Here is a 19,504-nt window from a genome sequence, read left to right as displayed (position 1 = left end):
TGAGGACGCTGTGTATGTTCTGCATGTGGTTTTAGGGAAATCTGAAGCTTTATCTGTTGATGCATAGTTAGTTGAATCATCACTAGAGGTCAGTGTTGCACTGACAGGATTCTGCACAGCGTCTCTGTCTCTACACATGACAACACTGACCTGAAACAAGCCCTCATCACACAGGCAAATGAAATCCACAGGCAGTATAAAAGCCTGAAGTACTTCTTCATATACACACCACAACCTCTTGATGTCCAATAAGATGTGTTGTAATAAGCTTCAACCTGCAGAAATCTTCTTCTTGTGTTGCTTCCAACTGTGATATTTGAGCAGCTGCCTCTTTATGTGAGTGGGTATGTATGTTTATACTGTGCAAAGGTTTTTAGGAGGTTTTCTTCTCTATAATGCAACACCGTCAGTCTGATCATCTGCAGCAGGACGACAAGCCCAAACATCCAGCCAGAGTCATGAAGAACTCTCTTCATCAACCAGAAGAACAAGGAGTCCTGCTGTAGCAACTTCTCCGAGATGAAGATGCAGGAACGACCGACCTGCTGAGAACCTGAAACACTGAGAACTGCTGCTGGTTTAAGGGTGATGTGAGGAGGGATGGAGACACAAGAAGAAGAAACTCACCAAGGCCTCTTTACACTCTCAAACAGCAGATGATAACAATCTTTCTTATTTTCTTTGGTACCATGAAGTTATTTCCAGACAAGATTCACTCAGATGTTTTGTTCTGGTTTCCAGTCAGCAGCATCTGCTCTGTTGAAAATAACAAGGTTTAAACCTGCGTCCCTGAAGCCAGACTGAGGTTGGTTAGAGAGACAGAAAGAGCTGCGGGGTTATCAATATAATATCAATACTGTGATAAGATCAGATATTATTTGAGCTTTAGCCTGTAGCACCATACTGATGAAATGAACCACAGCTTCTCATCTCGCTGTATGGCCACATTTTCACTCCACAGTTAATGTTAATCCACAAACTGTTGCTACATCATGTATACTGTATATGATGATATGATGTACTGTATATCATACTGTATATGAAGATATATTGTGGTATTTCATTTGTCATCATCACTAGTGATCATTATCATCATTGATTAATCTGCCAATCATTTTCTCAATTAATCAATGATGCATTTTGTCTTTAAAAGGTCAGAAAAAAGTGAGAAATGTCTGACAAACAGTCCAAGATAAGAGTCCAAAACCCCAAAAATATTCAGTTTACCATCATCTGTGAAAGAGAAAAGCATAAAATTCTCACATTTAAGAAGCTGGAGAAGTCAATATTTGGCTTTTTTTAATCAAACTAACTAATATCTAATTGATAAATATAAAAATACTTGGCCATTGATTTTCATCATCAATTAATTGAGAAATCGTTGCAGCTCTAATCATCCAGGAGCCCTGACGGGAGAGTCACAGGTTCAATCCCTGTAACTTTAGAAGAACTAAACACAACAGATGAAGGACAATGACAAATAAAAATAGATAATGAGAGAATAAAACATTACAAAACAATACAATAAATGATTAAACAGAATAAAATATTCTGATCAAAAGCTTAAGACGCAGGTTTTATTATAAGATATAAACACTTTCAGCAGCTCTCGGATCCTCAGGCAGACTGTTCCAACCGCTCGGAGCATAAAAACTAAAAGCTGCCTCGACAAAAGTTTTGGTTTTGCACTTTGGAGCAACTCTGACAGAGTCCTGGTTCATACATTACAAGCATTTCAGACAAATAGGCTTTAAAAACAAGTAAAATAAGTTAAAAGTCAGTAGTGAAACTGACCAATAGAAGTATTTAACAACAGGTGTGATGTGTATCAGACAGGAGAGTCTGCTGGATAGAAAAGCTTCCATTAGTCTCTCTGTGTCTCTCTAAAAGAATAATGGCTGCACTTCAGCAATATTTTTGAGGTGATAAAAAGCAGATTTGCTGACAAACCCCACATGAGCCTTAAAGTTCAGCTCTGAGTCAAAGATGACGTCGAGGTTTCTGTCCCGCTGGCTCACAGTGAGTCCTGGAGGATTTCATGTTGTGACCTGTTTCTCTCTAAAATCTCTGTTTTATCCTGGTTGAGCTGTTGAAGGTTTTATGACATCCAGGCACTGATATCTTAAAACACATCTTAAAAAAAAGAGCATCAGGTCATAAAGCAGCACAATACCCAACATATAATCAGGATGGAGGCTAAAGCAAACAACAGAGCGAGGCGTCCCTCCTCTGTTAGTGTTACTTCCATTTTTCCCCCATTAAAGGTTTTATTTCCTTAAACAAACCGAGCGTCTAAGTGTCATATGTGCTACAGACTGAATAAACAGTCTGAGGTAAATCTGAGATGTTAAATTTACTGCTGAACTCAAAAAATGAACAAACCTCAGCTGCTGTCTGTTGTCAGAAGTGTTTTTAAGATCTTCTCCTTGAGCACAAACCAGCGTTTCACTGTTCTTTCCTTTACAATCTGAAGGTTGAACTTCCAGAATAAACTGTATCTCAAGTCATTTACAAAATATGTCCACAGTGAGTCTACATTCATATTTGAACCAACAGTCTCAAAGATGTAAAGTCTGTTGTTTGCTGTACAGACTGATAAAACTGTTGGAGGTAAATTTTGGGCTTTATGAAGAAAATTCATTTGACTGAAGGAGGAGTTTCAGGTAATATTGAACAGAACTGTTTTTAAGATCTTTGTTTCTAGTTGACATTGTGGGTGTTTGTGATGTGTTGTTGTGTGTCGCTTTGTATTTTGTATAATGTGTCCTGTGTGTTGTTTTTTTTGCTTTGTTCTGTTTGTTTTTGTGCTGTTATATATTTTAATTGTGAGGGACCGCAGATGAAAATGAGCTTTAAGCTAAATCTGGTTTAACACTGTACATGCTCCCAAATAAATACAACAACAACCTTCTCCTCGCTCACAAACCAGCATTTCACTGTTCTCTCAGCTTGCAGTGTAAAAGTACACATATTTATCTGTTGAATGATTGAAAATCTATTGATGAATGAATCTTTTTTGTTAATACTGAGAGTTTAGAGGACTATTTCTTTTCTATAATAAATAGCTTTGACTTGTTGTCTGTGTCTGAGTTATTATTCTTTGGACAGGTCGTTCACTCTGTCTGCTACGTCTTCTCTTTTCTGTCATTTGTTCTTCCTGTCTGTTCTTCTCAGTCCGCCTCGACTGGACCAGAATACTAAGTTTATTTCAATGTTTCAAACTCTTTGAAGCACAACTTGTCATTCCCAGTATGCCAGCCTCTTGAATGTGACCCTACAAAAAGAACTTAGTGGTAATAATGTGATAAGGACTCGACACAGAGACAGCAGTTTTTAAGGTGATTAAGGGAATCAAATGTGGTTGTTTAACACATCAAATATTAGTTTTGCTCTTCTTATTCCAAAAGACACACACACACACACACACACACAGGAACACTTATAGGAGGTAAAGTGTGTATGAACTGGTTGTTACTGGTTGTTAGATATTCCAGTTAATGTATTCTGCTGGTTGCTGTGTGTCTCCCTCCAGCACGCACAATAAAAACCTGAATCAAAACTTAAAAATAATGCATCTGTTAGTGATATCATTAATAACACGTGTGACTTTTCTGCTATGACATTTCAATCAGGAACACAAGCTCAGGTGTAATTAATAACTTTGATTAATGATGGCTGCATCACATTAAGGTGTGTCAGTGTCACGTCTGCTCACATTTAACATTTAAGTGGAACAAAACCAATTAGCTTATTCCACCTGACAAGTCAAAATAAATAGATAAATAAATCCACGACTTCATAAGTTAAAGTTTTCTGAATCACATGAGTTCAAACATTATGACCTAGTTATTAGAGCTGCAATGATTAATACATTCATTGATTAGCTGTTAACTATCAAATTAATCTGCAACTATTTTGATAATCAATTTATTGTTTTGAGTCTTTTTTTAAGAAAAAGAAAAGGAAATTCTCTGATTTCAGCTTCTTAGATGTGAATATTTTCTGGTTTCTTGAGGCGTATTTGATGACAGTGAACTGAACATATTTGAATTTTGGACAAAACAAGATATTTGAAGACGTCATCTTGGGCTCGATCGACAACTAATCGATTCATAGAGAAAATAATCATCAGATTAATCAATGATAAAAATAATTGTTAGTAGCAGCCCCACTAGTAAACTTTACTTTTATGAGTTTATCTTTATTATCAGTTTTTATTATTAGTAAACATGAAAATATGAGAATCATCAACATAACGAACCATGCAGCTCAGTTTCTCTTGTCAGGAAGCTTTAACCACCTAAATGACTCATAACCTCATATACTTCATATACTTCATATACCTCATATACTTCATGTACTTCATATACTTCATGTACTTCATATACCTCATATACTTCATGTACTTCATATACCTCATATACCTCATATACCTCATATACTTCATGTACTTCATATACTTCATGTACTTCATGTATTTCATGAACTTCATATACTTCATATACCTCATGTACCTCATATACTTCATGTACTTCATATACTTCATATACTTCATGTACTTCATGTATTTCATTTCATTTTGAAGGCTTTTTGGAAAGATATTTGGGATAAAAGCAATTTGTATTAAAGAAAAGTAAATACTTTCGATTTACACAATATGCACATGAACTGTAATTTTCTTATGATAATGATAATATAATAATAATAATAATAATAATAATCTGTTTCTCTCAGATGACATTAACTAATAATGTTTTGGGAATAAATAAGTGAACATTTTACCATGACGGTAGTTTCTTATTGTAGTTTATTCTTGTTTTTGAATGTTGTTGGTCAGATGAAGGTTAAACGGCTTCTAACGGTTATTTCAAACCGCTCAAACCTAAAGAGTTAAGCAGGTAACTGAAGCTGACTAGTCGGCTGTTAGTTGACCAGTTGAGGTTAGTTAACTAGTTGTAAGGAGCTGCAGCAAAACTAAGGTATGAACAAATGAAACACTTGTATTTATTTCAGTTTCAACCTTTCTCTCTCTTGGACTTTTCCATTTAGCTACTCTGCCCTTCCAGAAACTTCTTTGGCTCTGACTCATTGGGATTAGCATTAGCTAACTAACGCTAGCTAACGCTAGTTAATGCTAATTAACGGTAATTAACGGTAAGTTAAATGTTAGCTAGCTAAAAATTCAAACTGACAAAACTGGGTGGGATAGCTGTTTTTGTTGTTGGTCAGATGAAGGTTAAACGGCTTCTAACGGTTATTTCAAACCGCTCAAACCTAAAAAGTTAAGCAGGTAACTGAAGCTGACTAGTCGGCTGTTAGTTGACCAGTTGAGGTTAGTTAACTAGTTAGTCAAGGAGCTGCAGCAAAACTAAGGTATGAACAAATGAAACACTTGTATTTATTTCAGTTTCAACCTTTCTCTCTCTTTGACTTTTCCATTTAGCTACTCTGCCCTTCCAGAAACTTCTTTGGCTCTGACTCATTGGGATTAGCATTAGCTAACTAACGCTAGTTAATGCTAATTAACGGTAATTAACGGTAAGTTAAATGTTAGCTAGCTAAAAATTCAAACTGACAAAACTGGGTGGGATAGCTGTTTTTGTTGTTGTTGGTCAGATGAAGGTTAAACGGCTTCTAACGGTTATTTCAAACCGCTCAAACCTAAAGAGTTAAGCAGGTAACTGAAGCTGACTAGTCGGCTGTTAGTTGACCAGTTGAGGTTAGTTAACTAGTTAGTCAAGGAGCTGCAGCAAAACTAAGGTATGAACAAATGAAACACTTGTATTTATTTCAGTTTCAACCTTTCTCTCTCTTGGACTTTTCCATTTAGCTACTCTGCCCTTCCAGAAACTTCTTTGGCTCTGACTCATTGGGATTAGCATTAGCTAACTAACGCTAGTTAATGCTAATTAACGGTAATTAACGGTAAGTTAAATGTTAGCTAGCTAAAAATTCAAACTGACAAAACTGGGTGGGATAGCTGTTTTTGTTGTTGTTGGTCAGATGAAGGTTAAACGGCTTCTAACGGTTATTTCAAACCGCTCAAACCTAAAGAGTTAAGCAGGTAACTGAAGCTGACTAGTCGGCTGTTAGTTGACCAGTTGAGGTTAGTTAACTAGTTAGTCAAGGAGCTGCAGCAAAACTAAGGTATGAACAAATGAAACACTTGTATTTATTTCAGTTTCAACCTTTCTCTCTCTTGGACTTTTCCATTTAGCTACTCTGCCCTTCCAGAAACTTCTTTGGCTCTGACTCATTGGGCGTTAACTAACTAACGCTAGCTAACACTAATTAATGCTAATTAACGGTAATTAACGGTAAGTTAAATGTTAGCTAGCTAAAAATTCAAACTGACAAAACTGGGTGGGATAGCTGTTTTTGTTGTTGTTGTTTGGTATAATAATTGCTTAAAATAGTGAAAAATTGCCATAATTTAGGCAATAATTTATTTTCATTGTAGTCAAATTTGAGATCTTCAAATAGTTTAACACTAAGCTAGTCCGACCGACCGTTAACTCCGGGTTTTGTTCAGTTAACGGTAACGTTAGTTAGCTAGTTAGCGACATCAAATAGGCTGAGACAAAGAAACAAAGAACAGCATCACATACTCGTTTGATGAAAAAGTGAAAGGAAAAATTACACAATAAAAAAACAATCCATTATATCGATATATATTTGTTGGTTGACGAGTAATTAGCGTTAATTGACTATCATTTCAGGGCTGCAACTGGTGATTATTCTCATTATCGACTATTTTACTCGATTATAGTTGTGTGTATAAAATTTCAGAAAATAGTGAAAAATGCTCATTCTAATTTATTAGAGGATCTTCAAATCTTCATCTTCAAATGTATGTTTTGGTATGATCAACAATCCAAAGATATTCAGTATTCAACCGAAAAACTTTAAGATCCTTACAAAGCTGCAGTCAGCAAATGTTTGACATTTTTGCTTAAAAAATGACTAAAATGAATATTTGACTATCAAAATAGTTGCAGATTATTTCTTGTTATTGATCATTTCTCATCGTTGAGCTCTAGTTCATACTCTAGTTTACTGCTTCAATAAATAACAATAAAACAATCACTTCTTTTTTCATCTTGAAGGTATCATCTTTAATCTTTTATTATGACCAGGCTTCATAAGCTTCTCTGTAGATCACCATGGTTACCGTATGAACCAATTACAGTTGCAGGAGTGTCTGTCCACGTTGATCACACACCTTGAGAAAAAAAAAAGTTTGTTGCTCATGAAGATGCACATGGTGTCACCACAATATTGACATGCATACACACACACACACACACACACACACACACACACACACACACACACACACACACACAGACCAGTCTACTGTAAATCACTCTCACTTACTGTACAACATGACACATATTATGTCATTGCGGTGTCATGTTATGCAGTGATGACACAGTTCCATGAGTCATGTAAGTGTGTGTGTGTGTAGCTGTATTATATGGATTTGTACAGTATGTTTGTGTTTGTGATAATATGTTGAATATTATATATGTGCGCCTTCATGTTTATGAAGGATCAGGACTGTACAGTTTGTGCTCTGTCCAGTAACGTTACGCGCGTCATGTCACCGATGACGACCTTTAACGATCTAGTGGCGCTGCGGACCGACGGGACTACCTCTGCCCACACACACACACACACACACACACAAACACACACACACTCTCTCAGTCCATGTAACCCACTCTATCTGGAGGCTTTCCATTCGCCTGATCCTCTTAAACTGATGTAGGCTTCCCTTCTGCTGCTGCCTGCGCACGACTCTCCCGGTCCGACACCGAACACAGACGGGACTGGACTGTCTCTAATTTATTTATTTCATTTTTTCCCCATACACTCACGACAAGTTTAACAGCTGCAACGGGCGGAGAGAAATAAATACGCACATAATAAATAAGAAGAAATGACCAACATAACGGGAGCTGGAGAGGCTGAGACGTGCAGCGCTGATTGAGAAGAAGGCAAGAGACGAGGCTGCTGGGCTCAACTTAACCGAAAATACGATAATGATCATTTATATCATTTCTCACTATTGGCTCGGAGTGTTTCACTACTGTGATAACATGCTGATAACATCCTCATAGTGTCCTCAGCAGACACTGTCTTTTAATTATCCCATTCAGCCACGTCGTATGGAGACTCGCAGTATTTACGGTTCAGCATTCACTATTATTCTGACCTTTCTAATATGTCATCCCTAAAACTATATGATTTGGTCTGCTAGTGTCGCTGTGACGCCTTTGGTTGAATTCCTGGTGGTTTTGCAGGAGGGTTTTTCCGGCACCAGCAGAGATGGACAAACACATCGCACCATGCGTCACTGCGAAGCTGACGGGATATGAAACATCATATCTTTCGCTCGTCGTTTAAAAAAAACAACTTCACTCTATTGTATTTCGACATCAGGAGAGTGATATTTTTTCTCCCATCATCCTGAACAGTTGAAGTAAACTTTTCCTCTCCGGTCCTCCTCCTCTTGTCTCTCTCTCCCCTCTCTCTGGTGAAACCTCCGTAGGATTTCCATGAAGCGACGCATCGGGTGATTATACTTTTCTTTGGGGGGATTTTGCTCTTTGTACACCGGGACATCATGTGGACGCCGACGGAGGATGAGAAAATAGGAGTGGGTGAGTAAATCCGTGATGTTTGTGTATTAATCTGTGTCCGGATGTATTTGTTGTGGATGTGTGATGCAAAGGACCAGACCTGATACTGAACGAAGCTGTCCGGTTGCACACTGTCGGATATTCATGTATCTATCAGGGACAACACACAGTATTTAACACAGTTCAGTTTTCATCTGCATCATCCCATCAATAGACTATATTGAATGTTTATTCATTTGTAAAGCTTATTATACAACACATTTGATAATTTAGATTCATTTTGACTCGGTGGTGAATCGTGATGTGAACTCAGTCTATATATAGGAAACCTGTGTAGTACTTCTAACTTCATCTCTACTCAAGAGCGGCCTGTTTAGTGACCTTATGGTACTTCATATTATTTGCTGTAGCAACATTTTTAATTCCTGTGTGTTTGTGTGTGTGTGTGTGGTGTGTGTGTGTGTGTGTGTGTGTGTGTGTGTGTGTGAGAGAGAGAGAGAGAGATGGTCTGTGGTACTTGACATCTCTTATGATATCTCAGTATTATAGAGTCTTATCCTTCATAATGCACATATTGTTTTGTAATATCTTGCAGAATGAAGGCTTGTTGAAACAAAAGGCTGTGCAGTAGTAATATATGAATATAGAAACTGTATGATGAGGGCAAAGTGAAATGTATGCACTGCTGGCAAAGAACAATGCACTGTATGTATTATGTGTGTGTTAATGGACAGTGCAGGTAACAGAGCTCACAGCGGGGCAGCAGCCATTTATCAGCCAGTATTATATTGCAGTATAATGAGAGTGAATGTTTTCAGATGAGAGTTGGTGGTTTAAGGGCCATTAGCCAATGATCCACAGTTCAATTATTCTCTCTCACTCTCTCTGCCTCTCTCTCTCTCTCTCTCTCTCTCTCTCTGAGTCTCCTGGCTATTCACCCCCCCTCCCCTTTGTATCTATTACTGCACACAGTCCTCTTAGACTCACAGTCTCCACCACACTCTGTAGCCTATGCCTTTTTTGTAACACTGCTGACTGCTTTCTGGTGACTGTGACTTTCGTCATCATGTGTGTTTCTGTCCTCTTTCACTTTGCTCTGTACTCCTGCTGACTTGGCACGTTTTATGAAATGCCAGTTTGTTGCACCTGCTGCAGGTTTTCCCTAGATTTGCATGTTTTTGTTTTGTGATGTTGTTTCTGAATGGTAGTCAAAGCTCAGTCATCAAGACTACCTCTCGAGTGCACCTGATTAAGTTGGGATACAGCAATCCAACCTTTTTATTCCCAACATTGATTCTGATGCCTCATCTCAGGGTATCAGCAGGTAGCTCCGGGTCTGAAAAATGAAGCCAACGCGGAAGTGACTTAAATCTACATTCTCCCTAATCGCCAGCAGGAGGCGACTCCACTGGCTCCAGAAACAAGTCTGATTGTATTGAAGTCTATGGGAAAATGACCCTACTTGTCACTTGATTTATTACCTCAGTGAATAGTTTCCTAATTAATTTATGATCTCAATCACTAGTTTCAAGTCTTTTTCAATACAGCATGATGTTCATTTTGTAGATTATGGTCCCATTTAGAGTAAAATAGATGATGAAGCAGCGTCTGCTTTAGGGTGTTGCTACCTTGTGATTGAAAAGTCGCTACAAAGGTTGGGTGGCACCGTGGTCGTTACAACGTTGATTAGGAAACATAACCTTGGCGTAACCCCAGATTCAAAGAGTATAGCCATAGCTGTCATTATTTCAGTGTGTTTTCAGTTCATGAAAGTTAATTGTAACATTTTGGTTGCCTTGTTCAGCGTTCAGTTGTACTAAAAGACCCTCTAATGAGTCGGATGTTCAGTTTTTCTAGTAAGTGCATTTTGTTTTAATGGTTTTGATTTTGCAGAAATTAGCATTAGCGTTAGCAGTTTTAGTATCACAGTTAAGAATGCACGGGACTAACCAAGCTAGCAGCTAGCGTTAGCATCAGCTCCACCCTCTTGTCCAAATATGATCACTTCTGGCTCCAAATTTCCAAGATGGCGACGATCAAAATGCCAAACTCAAGGCTACAAACCAGTGGGTGACGTCACGGTGACTATGTCCATTATGTTTTTTTTTACAGTCTATGGCTGATACTAATTCCCAAACTGATACCAGTGCTCTCCTTTTCCCAAATTTAAAATCTGTATTCCATACTGTGGAACACACAGGTCCAGGTCCAGGTCATGTTCAGTGAGCTCTTCACAAAGTCCCATTCATGTCAGATCAGTCCCTCAGATGGTTATCTGAAGCTGTTTCCACAATCTTTCCTTACAATAATTTCTAGAATGTTTTATTCAGTTTATACCCTGAGAAGAACAGAAAATACTGTCATGATGCTGTCCAGTCTTCTCTGTTGTTTCTGCCATGCAACCAGTAAAGATGATAAAATAATTCACATTGTTTTTTGACTGATGAGGCAAAACTCTACACCAGTGTCTGCAGTGGGAGGGAGCAGGGACTTTGCTGACAGGAAGTCAATGTGGGGAATCATGACTCCAGCACTCTGTTAATTGGAAAGAGACATTACTTGAATTTGAATGAGAGGCTGTGTTGTTGTTTTTTTTTTCTCCTTGTTGCTTGATACCTTCAGTAGCAGCCTTTTAACACCAGCTGTGGCTGCATGCTGAGGCTTCTTGATTTACTCTGCTAGCAGCCTTTTAACATCAAAATCAGAATCACATCACAGCTTACAAGGTTTCATAGTGCACGCTGGCAGACATGATGAAAGGAATAGGACACCCTAATCTGACAGCGCAGTATCGTGGGGAAGGCGACTTTATTGCCCTGAGTAGATTATATCACGCAGAACAGTAAATGTTCACATGATGCATTTCACTGCCTTTCCTGATTGGTCACACTGTAAAAGATAAATCTGCAATAAAACATAAAAAACTAAAAACATAAAAACTTAAGAGTTAGCAGCCGTATAACAGCATCCTCTTAAAGAAAACATCTGCAATTATAGAGACGCACTTATTTATCTTCAAGTGAAAGCAGTAAGTTCCAGTTCCTGTCTGTTCTCCAGGGATTATCAAATGGCATTCTGGGAAATGTAGTAGCAGAGACTGCAGGTTGGAAGTGGGCACACTGAAAAAGCACAACATTTCATTATGAAACAACTGATGTTTTGCTTTAAACATGACACATTTGTGACATTTGACACTGTAAAAGGATGTCAGGTGGGTTTCCCTTGTGTCTGTGTAAGCAGCGCTGTCACTCGCTGAGACTCTATCATGTTATTGTCAACCATCCGTTCCACTGTGTGACATTTGAAAATCGTTCCTGTTTGAATAAAATGCTGCCTGTACTTTGTCTTCACAATGGCAGTAAATTATCCCTGGCATATCAGAGTCAAGTGAAGACAAAGCAGGTTCACACAAAAGATGAAAGAAAACAGGAAATCCTCAATCTTCTATAATAAGAAGAATGAGAGTTCAGTGTCCAGAAATCCTCAAAAAAAAAAAACCCATCCTTTGAAACTGGAGAGTCAGGCATCTCTTCAGTGTTTTCATGTAAGTGTGTTTTGTGTCTTTTGTTAACCAAACCATTTGTGTTTTGGGTGGATAAGGCTTTGCATACCAAGGCAGGGAGAGTGGTAACTCATAGAGGCGTTCCAATGGAGTTGGGATGACTAGTGCCTGGTTGTAGAAAACAGCTATTCAGTTGGATGAATGCAGCTTTGTGGCACCCATAGAGGTTCCTGAATGCAGCTTCACCTCCCCCAGGGCTGCACAGCACAGCACTCAGTTCTCACACTCACAAGATAACACAGAACACACACAGACAGACAGACAGACAGGCACAGAGACAAGACAGATGGACAAATGAAACAGACATCCCAGACACACTTATGAAATGCACCTGCTAAAGGCTTTTTCTACAAGCCACAATAATTTCATTTTAATATGCTACTCTACCAATTTTCAAGTTGAAATCGTGTAGAATTGGATTGTGGGTTAATTTAAAACTCGCTTACACACGTGGGAGCAAGTTTATAAATCAAAGTCGACATTCAAAATCACAAGTGGACTGAAAATGCCTCCAAATTTCTGCAATTTTTTGAGATACGCAAACAGACGCATGGGACTGTGGCGGAGATAAAAAACACACACTACATAGTTTCCCACAAATTCTGACGCTTGTTGAAATATGAAAGCGTCTGTAAGAGATGACAGACGATTAAAACCGTCCTTTGATAACCATTAAACGACATGTTTTCAGGATTAGTAACCCAGCAGAGCTCAGTGAGCCATGATTCCTGGTCAGCAGCAGGGGAGATGCATTCAGATTGACAAAACTGACACACACTGATATGTATGACGCACATGCCACAACACATTTCTCACAGCCACACCGGGCGTCCACCAGAGTACACCGCTATAAATCTAGGTCACAGTGGAAGTGACAGATGCGTACAGGTTGTCCTTCGTATGTCTGCACCTTTTGTTTTCTTTGTTGTTGTTTTTTTTTTCCCCTTCTGGCCTATTTGTTCTGAACTAGCTTTTCATTTCGCTGCTCATCTGTCACTGTTGTGTCCTCACATTTAAAGAGATCCAGCAGGAGAAACTGTCTTTTGATCAAAGCTCCTCTTAGAGCGATCTGCCTGACGTCTTTAAACACACTGTAATGACATTTTTCCTATGTGTCATTTGTTTCTCATATCTTTGGGGTCAGGCTTTCGTCGATCTGTCAAATGTTATATCTCAGGTGAATCTCAAACACTTCTGCTCCTTTTCTTTGAGGGATGATACATTTGTTCCACTATTTAAATAATGACATAAGGGAAGTGATGAAACAGGAGGACAAAATCTACAGAAGCAATCATTCCTAAAGCCCTAAAGACAAAATCTACGTGTAATAAACTTTAACTGTAATGAATTTACGTGATAAAGATTTAGATGAGACTGTCAGTTACATCCACACTATAATTTAATCATTGACTGTGTTCATTCCAGCATAAAAGCCATTAAATTACTGTAAGAAAAGGTTATGCAGTTCCATAAAACCATATTTAGAGTCTTAAAAAATACATGACTTACATGTGACATAAAGAGGGTTTTATGCCCCTTTTTTTCTCAAAGACAGCAGAGTGTTTGTGTATAAGCCTACTGGTTCTCCCGCCTAAAGCTTTACATATTCGAAGCGATGTCTCTGAGGAATTATATTCCCTCCCGTTTCTTTAATGACTCTCCCACTGGCAAACGTTTAAAGGCTCCAAGTATTCTCAAGTCCTACATGCTGATATATCCACATCGCCTTTGGAAACTGACAGCAAATCAAGTTGATTGCTTTTGCTCCCGCCTCATCACTCCTTCGCTCCATCTTCCCCTCCCCTTTTCCTCAGGGAGCCAGCTTGGCCTTTTAATCACATCTCAAAGCAACAAGTTAACAAGCCATACATCACACAGACTCTCTTTGCTAATATAGTCCATTTTTTTAGAGGTTTGTATGTTGTGTTATACAGTAATTTTCTCATCTCCTTTGGTGATGTGGGAAATAGGCGGTCCTTACTCTCTCTCTCTCTCTCTCTCTCTCTCTCTCTCTTCCTGCTGCCCCCTTTGGAAAGCTTCAGCAGGTCTCACAGATACTGTTCAGACATGATTGTTACGGCTCTGTGCTGTAATGTAGTCATTAAAATGAAATTACAGCCGTTAGAATATATGAACCAGCTCTATGTCTCTCTGTTCTGCTGCACACTTTCTATTCAACTTGATCGATCCGTCCATTTTCTAAACCACTGATCCTCTTCCTACCCAGCATGCACTGGTCAAGAGGTGGTTTACACTCTGGACGGGTCACCAGCAAAATCTGTTTTAAAACTCAAGAAATGTAACTTCACATTTAGTTGGAATATATTTCAAATATATTTCGGAAATATCAATACCTGAGCATTCTTTACATATAGATGTATATAGTAGTAGTACAGTATCTACTATGGCTGGTAGTCTAATATGACTAGTCTGAACTCAAACTAGCCATGTTAAAACTCAGGTAGGCTAACTAGTCAATCAAGCTAACAGATAATTACATCAGATCTCCTACATCCTGTCTCTTCTGTATTTCTAAAGTTATAAGTAAAGCAGTGTAAGGAAAGCAGTGGTTCTTTGTCTTTATTACAGTTAATCTTAATGAATATGATTGTTTTTGCCAGGAACGTTTTCTATAAATAAAACTATAATCCGTATTCAACTGCCAGCTGGTTGAAGCATCCTTGGACAGGAAACTGAACTCGTACCTGCCCCGTCACTGTCAGCTGTACTCAGTCTGAGCTTTGAAACTGTAAAACAATCACAGCAAGACATTTAACAACTTATCATTCCTGTGAGTGTTTACTGACCCAGATTTATAGCTTTAATCATACAGCTTCTGTAAAATAAAATCTATTCTCAGAGGATAAAAAAAACATCTAATTGGGAAGAGATCGCGCATGTTTTTTCCCCAGACACTGGAACCTAACCAGGTCAGTCCTCTGCACTGGAAACTGCTGACAGATATAATATGGTACAATAGAAAATAATGTTAATGCAATATGTAAAGCCAACCCATGATGAAAGGATTCAGGTCACTGTGTGACTGGTGCAGTTACAGCTACATGTGTTTGACATCATGGTGATGACAAAATAATGACAATAAACACATTGATCATAGCCTGATCATATCCATCATATTCTTACTCACTGATCATATCAGATGTTAAGAAGCAGAAGAAGTAGACTGAAGAAATAAAGAGGGAGACAGAACAGATATGTAGTGAAACAGAGAGGGATGCTGAGCTGGTAATGTGATGTTGTGTTTCCAGCTGAGGATGAAGTCATCACCACAGTCCCCAACAAACGCACACCCAGCGCTCACACTCAGTACAGCAGCGGGCCTCAGTGAAATGTTTTATTCATGTGTGTGTACAAGTAAGACGCAAACAACCTCAGAAAACAACAATTCTTAGACAACAAGAGACACTACATTTGAATAAACATTGCTAGTTCGGTTTGCATTTATCTGGATCCAGCCTTGTGCACTAGTTTCACACTAATTATTAGTTTTGACTCTGCCTATTTAGCGGGTAATGCTTTTGTAAGAGGCGCATCACTGAGTCATTAATTCCTGTTTCATAATTCTGCATATAAGCAGTTTATTAATTGGTCTTTATGGGAGTAAACTGGGTTATTTATGGGAAATTTCCCACGAAGAAATTATCTTATTTGTGAGGAATAAAAGACCCAAGTAGAATTTAAGAAAGCCTTTGAGATCATCCCGGCAGCATTTACAGGGTATAATCAGGCTCTAACGTGAATGCTCAGGTTAACCAAGCCTGACTGAGCTGCTTCATGTATTATTCTCTGTGTAGGCAAGTTTCACCATGAGAAGGAGCTGCATTCACAGCACATGTATGCAATCAGGCCCAGACCACACGCAAACAAAACAGACTTTAATATGAATTATTTATCCAGGAAAATTTGCATTAAAGGCCATAAATTATGGTTCAACGTGAAAATAAAGTAGTAGCACGAGTGAAAGAATAAATTACATTCTCCATAACCAAAACAAGAGAGTATCAGAGGACAGATTTCTTCTTTTAAGGGACAAAAATGCAATATCTGGATTAGATTTACTGCTGTGGGGAAAGGCAGATCATCTGTGTAGGTGACTGTGCTGGTCTAACCTTCGTGAACACTGATGGGTGCTGTCCTTGGGTCTAAATTTTGCCAGGTTCAGTGTAAGTGGGTGACAGTGGGTGGGTGATACATCCTGTTAACATAAATAATAACAAGTATTGCTGTCAAGTGAGGGGGGGGGTGTATTGTAAAAGGACTCACCACTGTATTTTTCAATTATTCCTTCAAGTTGTAAGTATTTGTAAGCACGCAACGTGAGGAGGATTTGAAGATTAAACTGTACGATGAAGCTGTAGAGCTGCTGGCTGCTGTCCGTGGTGCTGAAACACACCCAGCCAAGCAAAGATTTAGATGAAGAGGAGAGGATTCCTTCTTCGCTCCTCGCCTCCACTCTTTATTTTCTCTCTCCTCCGGTGGTGAAGCTGACAGTAAGTCACGATGGAGAAACTGTGGGGTTTTTCAAACGTAGGCGGGAAGAAGTTTCTTCACAAACAGCAACTCTACGCTGCGGTGTATGTGCGTCACGTGTTTCTTGCTGCTCATTCAGCGACGGTGCACCACCAAGAGAAAATCGTGCATCAGATCTATAACTGGGATCAAAGCTGAAATGAACCCCTTCTGCAGGAAAGTACGCATGTCGAACAGCAGGCAAGGAGGGAAGGAACCCAAAAGAAAAGAGAGGGCAGAGGGATTATATGCAGAGCAGCAGGACCTCAGCAGCTTAATGCTGCCTGCATGATGCATGACAGTGTCCTTTAATTACTTCCCTCCATGATAAGCAGTACATTATTTACACATATCACTTAAAAACCATAGCTTCTTATAGATGTAAATAGTCCCTTTTGATCTATGTGTCTAATTGTACTAACATGATTGTGTACATGTGTTTGTGCTGTGTGTATGCAGGCTTTTTGTATGTGTGTTTCATGTAACTCATGGATTATTTGTTTTTTCTGCATTTTTTCAATCTATTTGCATGTATATAATCCTGCTTTATGTGTGAGGCTTCAAATAACTGACACCCAGCGCTAGTATGTGTTGACTGGGCCCAGACACTGTATGCTGTGTCTAAAGCTTTGATATCAGGAGCCCCCCCCGTGGACTCTTGGAGGGTCTTTCTTCTTACTATCCTCTCAGATTCTCTTTACACTCGAGACTTTAATCTCTACCCCCTGAATGTCTCTGTCACCGTCAGCCTTCTTTCTCTGTATCTCAGTCTGCTGCTACCATCTGTAACTCCTCCTGTCTTTATCCGCCTTTATCTGAAAATTCATAATCTCATGATAAATCTGTCTCTCTGTACACTCGGCCACCACTTTTTACCGCCTGTGTCTGCGAAATAGAAATGTCCTCTTAGATCTTATTCCAATGGTCTCCGTTTAAATGAGCGAGGAAACACCAGCTCTGTCATTATGTTTTTCACCAAGATGCACACACATGTCGAGAATAATGAAAATATTCTCCACAAAAAGAATAATAAAACATTGTAAACAATACTTAATGTCAAGAGCATTTTTGCAGCAGTGTTGGAAATTGTCACTTCTAAGGTGGTAGTATGACGTTCACCCACCTTATCAGCAACAACATAGTTAATTTGTTTATATCATATTCATTTTAAAATTAAGACAAAAAAGTCTTTTGCTGTTTGTACCCTGACTGGCTGTAACTGGGACAGGTTAAGACATATTTTGTGACAGACGTTTTTTTTCCATCCTTAAAATACTGCAACTGGCTTTTAAAGTTAGTGGATAACGATCTCTGTCTCTGCACGTCGCTTCTTCCTCTAGTTTGCTTCTCTCTCACCCCCCATGGTTTTGGTTTTTGGGGGAAGTGAGTTTCGGTTGTGTCTAAGCAAAGACCTGTCATCTAGTTTATATGCACAAAGACGGTGGCTTATCCTTTGAACCGGGAGAGTAAGTTTTTTTAAAAAAAAGTTTGAAAGAGAATGAAAATCATAAAGTTTTAATTTGTGGTTCATGTGTCAGAGAAGGTAAAACTTTCTGTGTTTCTTCCAGCGTGTGGAGTTCTGGTTTAGATGTGGGCTGCAGCTCCTAGCTGGCAGTCAGCCAGTGGGCGTATGCGTGTGAGTGTTTGTGTGTCTCGAGGGTCTTAAACACAGCAGCATTGTAGAGGAGAGTTCCGTCGTTGTTATGGTTACGCTCGGTTTCCGAGGACACCCTGGCAAGACTGGTTCTGCTATCGCCATAACAACGGTCCAACTTCTCAGCTTCCATCCAGAGGAGAGAGGAGGATCGCAAACAACTCTGATCACTGCCTCACACTGACAACACAAACATCGTGGCTGTAACCTGCTAAAGTGATGATAGACATGTTAAATGGGACAAATTACTCCACCAGTAAACTGTAATATAAAGTTAGCCAACTACATCAGTTCATCTTTTATTAAATACATTTGTCACTTATTATTGATTTTCCCAGACTCAGCTAGCATTGAGAAGACACTTAAAGATAGAATCAATGGATATTAACTCTGTGTATAATTGTTTTCACATAATTAATCCATTAATATAGTGTCTGTAGTGGAAAAGCTCAGGTGGCCAACGGTAAATATTGTTATTACTTTATTTCTCTGAGAAAAGTTGACTAAGAATTATCCATCGAGTTCAGCAAACCCTTGTCACTCAGTTGATTTAGCGCTGTAACACTGTTGGTGTCATAATGGCAGCAGAATCCAGATATCTTCTTTTTTATTCCGTACATTCTTGTTTCTTGTCAAAACCTGGTGCCTACATTACCCACAATGCAACTCAACCACTGACCGTTCTGTCGGAGATTAGGTTGTTATGCTAGTAGTGGCTAATGTATCCTGAAGCAGAGATGAGGAGCTACAGACGTCTGGTAACCTCACTTCTCTCTACAATAACTCTACACCCTGCAGACTTTTTACACTTTTCAAACTTTTCTTATACTGGTCAACAGCTCTGATTCAACTTTAAGTGAACTGTGTTGTAAATTAAAACTTAGATTTTGACTGTACTTCCTTTATTTTTTAGATTGTGATATAGTTCACAGAGAACAAAGCAGAAGAAGGGCTAAGTGTTTAACTCACTGTAACGTGCTTGTGTATGACTGTGACACAGACAATAAATCTTCCTCCTCCTCCTCCTCCTCCTCCTCCTCCCTCTGTCTCTCCTGACATTCACTTTCTCTCTCTTGCTCTCTTTAACCCCCCCCCCCCCCCCAACTCGTTCTC

General features: G+C 39.0%; 1 protein-coding gene across 10 annotated transcripts in view; it reads left to right on the top strand.

Moving 5' to 3' along the window:
* Window positions 1-4,821: 4,821 nt before the first annotated feature.
* The window catches only part of LOC121894133 (dedicator of cytokinesis protein 3-like), a 215,056-nt gene continuing 200,373 nt past the window's right edge, over window positions 4,822-19,504 (top strand). For 6 of the 10 annotated variants that reach the window (XM_042406508.1, XM_042406511.1, XM_042406507.1 and 3 more), the window contains exons 1-2: window positions 5,960-6,147; window positions 8,555-8,666. In XM_042406508.1, the coding sequence (XP_042262442.1) occupies window positions 8,630-8,666 (37 nt within the window). In that variant the 5' untranslated portion in view covers window positions 5,960-6,147; window positions 8,555-8,629. The other 4 variants (XM_042406509.1, XM_042406510.1, XM_042406504.1 and 1 more) reach the window with 4 other exon arrangements.

This window comes from Thunnus maccoyii, chromosome 3 (assembly GCF_910596095.1).
Source record: "Thunnus maccoyii chromosome 3, fThuMac1.1, whole genome shotgun sequence".
In the NCBI taxonomy this organism is placed as follows: domain Eukaryota; kingdom Metazoa; phylum Chordata; class Actinopteri; order Scombriformes; family Scombridae; genus Thunnus; species Thunnus maccoyii.
Note: the sequence above shows the minus strand (reverse complement) of the source record. Positions and strands in the feature narration are given on the sequence as shown.